Raw genomic sequence first — 8,310 nt, forward strand, 5'->3', positions numbered from 1 at the left:
CTGCAGTCTTGTTTCCAAGGAAAAGCGTTTATCTTTTCAAACCAGTGGTATAACCTACTTAGAAAAACCTCCTGTTCTGAAGCCCTCCAACCAGGACGGTTCACTCTAGCTGTACAAGACTGTCTTTTGAATTTTATTTCTGAAACAAAACCCACGTCCTTTCAAACATTTCCAGTAACCACCACCTTTAAAGACAGTCTCATACAGAGAAGGGATAGAATCATGGGCACTAAAATCCAGCGAATTCCTTTGTCTGATAGGATTCCCCCCCCCGGTACCCCTTTAAATTTGCTTCCACACAGATCAGCAGCAAGGGAAGTGAGATGCCCCATTCTTAGAGACAGGGGTTTCTAGTAGATTGAAAAGGTCGGTTAGCTAAAGCTTTTGATGGTTCTATTCTTTCACAACCTCTTCCTCCCCACCCCATTCCCCAAAGAAAAAGAAATAAAGGAAACACACACATTTACAAACAGATCCCAAAATAGCAGCCACAAGCAAGGCTCTCTTATCTAGGCAGATGCTCTCTGGAAGCACACTTCTTTTATTACCTGATTGGGGTGGAGGGACGGGGAGATCGTCACTCCACTGGCCCTCGGGATGGGATGGGACGGGAGTCAGGGGGACAGCGAGAGCGCAAGGCTGGCAGGTTAACACTGGGAGACGGTTCGGAGTAAGAAGTCTCTGCGGAGCCCTGAGTCCGAGCGCCCCAGGACGCCAACTCTCCAGCACTGCCACCCGGGATCCCGTCCTGGCCCCGGCGCCCCTCACCTGGACGCAGGGACACCCCACTCCGGCACGGCCAGGAGTGACCCCCTCAGGGCCAGGGGCGCAGCGGGCGGGCACCGTCCCCACCGGGGCCCGCGGCCTCCCCGCACCCGGAGCTGCAGCACACTCGTGTGCGAGCGTGCGGCGCCGCCTGCCCTCGCGCCCCGCGTGCCCCCGCGGACCGTAGGCCAACACGCACAAAAACAAAGTTGTCGCCGGGCTCCCTCCCCTCGCTACTCACCGGGGTCGAAATCGGGCACGGCCGCCTGGTACTGGGGTCCCACGCGCATGCCGCCGCCACCTGCGGGGAAGCAGAGCACGGCGGTCAGCGCGGGCGCGGGCGCGGGCCGGGCGCGGGGGCGGCTGCCACCTACCGTGCTCCTCGTCGCTGGACGAGCCCGAGCTGCCCTCCTCCCAGGAGTTGCTGCCGCTGTTCCCGTTGGGAGCCGCCGCCGCCAAACTTTTATTCTGGCCATTATTGGGGGCGGCGGCGGCCGAGGCGGCGGCGGCGGCCGAGGCGGAGGCGGTGCCGGCTGAGGCGGCGGCCGAGGCGGCGGCCGAGGCGGCCGAGGCAGCGGCCGACGCGGCGGCGGCCGCCGTGTTCCTCCCTCGCCGCTTCCCTGAGACCTCGGGGCCCTTCTCCACCATGGCCGGCATCGGCGGGGCCCGGGGCCGGGCCAAAGTGACGGGGACCCCGGCTCGCGAGGCGCGGGCGGCGGGCCGCGGGCAGGGGGCGCAGGTGGGCGCCGGGCCGGGCGGGCGGGCGCGCGGGACCCGCTGGCGCGAGTTGGGGCTAGCGGAGGCCCAGACGGGCGGAGCGACGAGCCGCCTCAGGCCCCCGACGCCGAACGGAGCGCAACTTTGGCTCTCATCGCCGCCCGCACTTCGCTGGCTCTAACTACTCCGGGAGCCGCGGGCGGGCGGGGGGGAGGGGCGGGGCCTGGGCGGGGGAGGGCCGCGCGCAGCCTAACCCCGGCGCGCGGAGGCTCCGCCCTCGCGCACTCCCATTGGCTCTCGCGGGATCCGGGCGGCAGGCGGCCGCGTGGTAGGTCCCGGAGCGCGTCCGTCAGGCGACGGGGGCGGGAGCGCGGGGAAGTGGGGGGGGCAGGAGGCTCCGCGCTTCCGTTGGCCGGGTTGGGTTGACGCGTATCGCCCACTGTACGTGGTTTGAGGTTTGCGATCGCTCTACGCCCCATGATCCATCTCTCGAGGCAACAGCGAGGAGTTAGCCGCCCTGCCAGCCCCCTCCCCCCTCCCCCCGGCGCCCCGCTCCCTCCGCGCGCACCCCGTGGGCCCCGCGCCACCTCCCCCAGGGATCCCGCCGAGCGCCCCATCGGCTTCCCCAAGTGAATGTGCCCGACGCGAGAACAGAAATCGCGGGCAAGGTCGGGACTACTTTCCCCCTCGCGCGGAGGAGTACGCGCACAGTTTGAATGGGCTCCATACAAAGAGGGGAAACTAATTGGAAGAAACTAATTGCGCCCCCGCGTCGCCCAGGGGGATCGGGGTGTACGAGGGCAGGGGGACCTGGGGACGAGGCTCTCGGGTGGCTGTGTCCCCCGAGGGGAGGAAAGCGGCCGTGCTAGGAGTCCACGGCGCTCCCCGCTAATTGGGTTGGGGGCCACCGCGTCCCCGCATTGCCCGAGGGGCAGCGGGAGGAGCGGGGACGATCGGCCGAGGAGGGCCCCGGAGCCGTCGGGATGAGGGGAGGCGCCGAGCGGCCCCGGGGCGGAGGCGGGACTTAGACCGGCCGGGGGCCCCATCGCGGGGGGGGGGCTTGGGTCCCCAGCTCGGCGCGGGAGGAGGGTCACTTCCCGAGACCCAGGCCCTTCCCCCACCCCGCAGGGCCGAGGGCCTGAACGCGTAGGAGTCGGTGACACCCAGCCTCGGGCGTCCTTGTCCCTGGAGTGATCGGCGAGGGGCCGTCACTGCCTGACAGCTGCCTGTGGGGCTGGGTGGGCTGCCCCACCCCCCGCGCCATCAACCAGCCAGACCTGGGAACTAGGCAGGAGATGGCTATTTCCCGTTTAAGTTACTTCAGACCTGGGCTTCATATGGGGACAGTTTTTACACCCGCTCACGATATAAATAGCTACAGGGAGAAAACGAGAGTTTTATGGTTTTAAAGCCTGAATAAATAAGCAGGGTTTTCGCTTCGACGTTTTCTGCAGCGCGAATCATTTTAAACTTTGCTGAAGTGACCACATTCACTTCTAAGCAGCCTTTAAGAACAGGGCCCAGAGCCTCCCGGTAGCAGATCCCTGCCCCCACCAAGTTCCAAGCCTTGCTCTTGGACTGCTCTCTGAAGGACACCCCTCACTTAGGGAGCCCAGGGCACCACAAGCATGAGCCCCGGCACAGCTGCAAAACCAGAGGTGGGAATCAGGGGTGACCTTCCGGGACAGGAACCCCATGAAGCATGGCTTACTGCAGGGCTGAACCTTTGAGGCTAGAGGCACTCTGACCCGCCCCCTCCCTGCCTCCCAAGATGTCCCACAGACCAAGGTTAACCCACAGGGCACAACAGTGATCCGAGTTATTTAGTAGGACAGGTGGAGTCACCTTCCCTACCCACTGGAACCCCAGGCTCGCAGCCACTTCCTAGAAAGTGCCTCCTGTTTCTGGGGGCAAGAGCTATAGAAAGGGAGCCCACAGCCTCTAGAGCAGGGCAGGCTGGGTAAGGCAAACCCGGATCCCAGGGCTCTCGGCTACTATGTTGCATCCAGGGCACTTGCCTGCCTCACCCTAGTTAGGCTCTGATCCAGGGTGCCCTCCCCCACCCCACCCGCCACTGAAAGGGAGGATGGGCTTGGGAAGAAGGAAGCTGAGGTTCACGGGTTTATTTGAACTCCCTTCTACTGCCTACCCCACCCTACCAGTCAGCCCTGAAGTCTTGCTAGGTTGTAGCCTTGGGTGCCTCGGTGAACCTTCCAGTTGGTTATTGGATTGGTTTGCTGGCCGGGTGTTATTATTTGAGACAGTTTCTCCTTTAATGCAGGAGCAGGCAGGTCTTGAACTCCCTAAACAGCTGAAGCTGACATTCCACCCCTGATCCCTCTGGATCTGCCTCCAGTGCTGGGGTTGCCATGCCCGGCTTAATCTATAGTGGTTTTTTTTTTTTATTTATTATGAATACAACACCCTGCCTCCATGTACACATCAGAAGAGGGCACTAGATCTCATTACAGATGGTTGTGAGCCACCATGTGGTTGCTGGGAATTGAACTCATGACCTCTGGAAGAGCAGTCAGTGCTCTTAACCTCTGAGCCATCTCTCCAGCCCCTATAGTGGTTTTTAAAAGATGTTATTATTTCTGTGTGTGTGTGGGAGACAGAGAACCCACATGAGGGCAGGTGCCTGTGGAGGCGAGAAGAGGGGTTGTGTCTCCTGGAGCTGGAGTTACAGAAGCTTGTGAACTGTCCCACCTGGGTTCTAAGAACCAAAGTCAAGTCATCTGCAAGGGCAGTACTTAATCTTACCCACTAGGCAAGGGCAGTACTTAATCTTACCCACTAGGCAAGGGCAGTACTTAATCTTACCTACTAGGTAGGCCACTTCTCCAGCCCCATGGTTGGGCATTTCTCTTCTGTTTTTTGTTTGTTTTCTCCAGACAGGGTTTCTCTGTGTAGCCCTGACTGTCCTAGAACTCACCTCACTCTGTAGACCAGGCTGGCCTTGAACTCACAGAGATCTTCCTGCCTCTGCCTCCCAAGTGCTGGAATTAAAGGCGTGTGCCACCACCAACAGCTCTCATACTGTCGACAATCCTAGCCTCAAATTTATAGCAATCCTTCCCATCCCTCTACCAACAAGTGAGTGGTGAAAACAAAAGCTACCACACCTCTTTGTTTTTGTTTATTTAAGCAAATATGTCCTCTAACACACTCTGCTCCAGTTTGACCACACAGCCGCGTGGATACCGATTGGCTGGCCACACGTCTGCTTCCTCATTCATAAAAACCAGATAACAACAGTGGTTGGCTTTTTGGTTTTTGTTTATGTTTTTCTCTTACGGGGTCTCAATATTAGCCTGGCTGGCCTGGAACTCACTATAGAGACCAAGCTGCCCTCGGCCTCCTCAGTGCTGCTAAGAAAATAGTCAAGATGAGTCACCATGAGTAGCTTCCTGGTGGATGCTTTTTTTTTCTTCTTCTTCTTTGAGACAGGGTTTCTCTGTATTGTTTGGGGGCTGTCCTGGAACACGCTCTGTAGACCAGGCTGGCCTTGAACTCACAGAGATCCTCCTGCCTCTGCCTCCCGAGTGCTGGGATTAAAGGCATGCTCCACCAACGCCCGGCTTGGTGGATGCTTTATAGAAACTCATCTCCTCCAGCCTTACGTTCCCTCCCTCTGCCATAAGGAGCCCTCACCCTGGATGAAGGAAACCCCTTTCTTGTTTGCTGCTGGCATGGCTTACACACATAACTCCATGATGGGGACTGTGCAACCACATATTAAAAATGCTGCTCCAAGTAGGGCAGTGGTAGTTTAATCCCAGCACTTGAAAGGCAGAGGCAGACGAATTTCCATGAGTTCAAGGCCAGCCTGGCCTACAGAGCAAATGCCAGGACAGGCTCCAAAGCTACACAGAGAAACCCTGTCTTGAAAAAAAAAAAAAAGAAGAAAAGAAAACAATGCTACTCCACACACTAGTAGCCCTACTAAGTCAGTGTCTAAAACTGTTCCCAAGCTCCTAGGCAGTCCCTGTACTCCTCATACCCCCCACAGGCACTGACTGAAAGCTTCCACCTTCCACCTTGAGAAAAGCTGAAGCCCTCAGGCAGGGGTGCTCCTTTAGTCCCCAAACTGACACATATCTCTGCACACCCCTCTGCAGACTCTCCCACCCCTGCTGCCTTCCCGGCACTGCCATCACGCCCAGCTCCATCCCAGGCTAACACTGGAGCAGTATTTTCTAAAGAGACCGGCTGCCTAGGCCCCTCTAGCCTTGGCTCACTTCTTCACTCCCCTGGCCAACATACTCCTCAGAAGCTAGTCTACACTTGCCTTCTCTATTCCCTCCCTCCACAGTCTCTCCTCACCCCGCCTGAAGGCCGCTGTCTCCACCCCTCCCTCCCTCCCTCCCTGCCGCCCTGTACAACAGCCAGTTATTAGCGGCACTGAGCCTTCCAGAAGCACCTGAGCAGACATTCCTCTCTGGACATCCTCACTCTCCCTGTTCTACCTCACAGACCCCTCCCCCAGTCTCCTTTGCAGCCCCGCCCCTTCCTTCTAACCTATAATCGCCTCGGTTTCTGATCTGTGATTTCCTCTTTGTGCCTACAGTACCGTAGGTGCTCACTAGATGTTAAGGGAAGAGTGATATGATGTGCAAGCTACTGTGAGTATGCACAGCGGAGCAAATTCCAGGGGATCAAGTGAAATCCAGCTGAGATGTTGGTTCTATCAGGAAGCCCTTACTATCAGTTTAGCATTCTTCAAGGGCCCACTCCACCCCTCCCATCCCCAGCATCCTGTTCTGTATGGTTGAGTCCAAAATTCCTGACCTACATGTGAATCAGAATTGGCATTAAGATGTTCCCGGTCTCCTGTCTATGAGTGATGGGCTCAGGCATGGGCATATGACACAGCCAGAACAGTCACCACTCTTTCTAGAACTTTTGTTGGAAGTCCTTTTTGAGGTCAGGACCTAAGAGGAAGAGCCCAGAGCCTCTAGGATAGGCCTAGCTAAGTAAAGCAAGCCAGGGTTCCAGGGTTCTCAGCTACTATGATATATATACCTAGGGCATCCTGCCTCCCTCACCCTAATTTGGTCCCTTCTCTAGGAAACCCTTCCCCATACCTCCATCACTCAAAATGGAGGGTAAGCTTAGGCAGAAGGAGACCCATCTGAACTCTCCCTACTGCCTACTCCATTCCTATATTACAGGAGGAAACCCAAGCCTTTAAATTGATTAGTATTTCTGTTATAACTCAAGAGTCTTAAATGATACAAACGACTGGACATACAGTCAGAAAGCTAGCTTTGAACAGGGCAGTGATGGTGCACACCTTTGATCCCAGCGTCTGGGAGGCAGAGGCAGGCGGATCTCAGTCCTAGGCCAGCCAGATCTATAGAGCTAGTTCCAGGATGGCTAGGGCTGTTACACAGGGAAACCCTGTCTCAAAAACCCAAAAACCAAAACCAAAACAAAACAAAAAAGCTAGCCTCCCCTGAACATAGAATCATAGAGTTTTGTTTTTAAGCATTGAAATCAAAAGACGCTTTTGTTTGTTTATTGCTTTTGTTTTTTGAGACAGGGTTTTTCTGTAGCTTTGAAGCCTGTCCTGGAACTAACTCTGTAGGCCAGACTGGCATTGAACTCACAGAGATCCATTTGCCTCTGTCTCAAAAGCCCTTTTAATAACTCCTCAATGCTGGGCGTTGGTGGTGTACGCCTTTAATCCCAGCACTCGGGAGGCAGAGGCAGGTGGATCTCTGTGAGTTGGAGACCAGCGTGGTCTACCGAGTGAGTACCAGGACAGCCTCCAAAATAACACAGAGAAACCCTGTCTCGAAAAAAAAAAACAAAAACCCTCAATAAATGCATCATCCCAGCATAGCAGATAAGGAAACTGAGGCACTAAGAGGTGAACTGATTTGCCTGAAGTCATGGATTCAATGAGTAGTGGAAAAAGGACACATCTAAGCCACAGAGCTGTGGAGCCAGGAGGAGAACCCAGGGACCACAGCAAGGATACATGTGAAATTCCTTGTCTTGATTCTTAATAAATACAATGTTGCAGACTAGGGCTATAACACAATTGGTAGAGTTCCGGCCTAGCCTAGCATGTGGGAAGCCGTGAGTTCATTTCCCTGCGTTACATAAACCAGGCATGGCTGAACACAGCTGTAACCACAGCAACTCAGGAAGAAGAGGCGGGCCACCAAGAGGTCAAGCTCAGCCTTGAGAGTTTGAGGTCAACCTCAAAACAATCAAATAAATAGGATGTTGATGGTTCGTGTTGGTATTTTATTATTTTAGATGACTTGTTATTAGAACATTCTACTTGGCAAAAAAAAAAAAATAGCTTCTACAAAGATGGAGACAGGCAATGGCCAGGCCTGGAAGGTGGCAAAAAACAAGTTTAGAAACTGAGACTTAGCCATGCCAGGATTTTAAAGCTGAGCTGAATGGAAAGAACTCAGGAGACCAGAGACCAGGGACCTGGGAGAGAAACTTCAGAATGGGGACAGCATTAGCAGTGCCAGGACCTGCCACCTGTGCTGATTCCCACACTCCACTGGCAGCATCTTAGAGCATCTGCACTTATCTTCAAAGTTACAAGAGATGCTAGACCTACCACTGGCTTGTTGTTTAATATGTTAACAACTCAGCAAGTGACATGAATCATAGACCTAATTACAAGAAAGAACTAGAACCATAAAACAGAAGAAAACCTAGGAGCACAGCTTCATCCATATTTATTATATACGTACATATATATAATACACACATGTACATGTATACACACATACATATATCATACATTGTGTGTATATTGGTTTTCTGAGGCAGTCTTACTTTGAAGCTCAGGCTGGC

At 55.0% G+C, this 8,310-nt stretch overlaps 1 protein-coding gene across 1 annotated transcript in view; it reads right to left on the reverse strand.

The window, feature by feature from the left end:
• The window catches only part of Rcor1 (REST corepressor 1), a 66,235-nt gene extending 64,572 nt beyond the window's left edge, over positions 1–1,663 (reverse strand). Inside the window, exons 1-2 of the mRNA XM_040742448.1 lie at positions 1,140–1,663; positions 1,007–1,066 (exon numbers count right to left, since the gene is read on the reverse strand). Coding sequence (XP_040598382.1) covers positions 1,007–1,066; positions 1,140–1,422 — 343 coding nt within the window. The 5' untranslated portion in view covers positions 1,423–1,663. The remainder of the gene's footprint in view (positions 1–1,006; positions 1,067–1,139) is intronic.
• Positions 1,664–8,310: the final 6,647 nt, after the last annotated feature.

The sequence above is a fragment of the Mesocricetus auratus genome, unplaced genomic scaffold, assembly GCF_017639785.1.
Source record: "Mesocricetus auratus isolate SY011 unplaced genomic scaffold, BCM_Maur_2.0 Super-Scaffold_15014, whole genome shotgun sequence".
Lineage (NCBI taxonomy): Eukaryota > Metazoa > Chordata > Mammalia > Rodentia > Cricetidae > Mesocricetus > Mesocricetus auratus.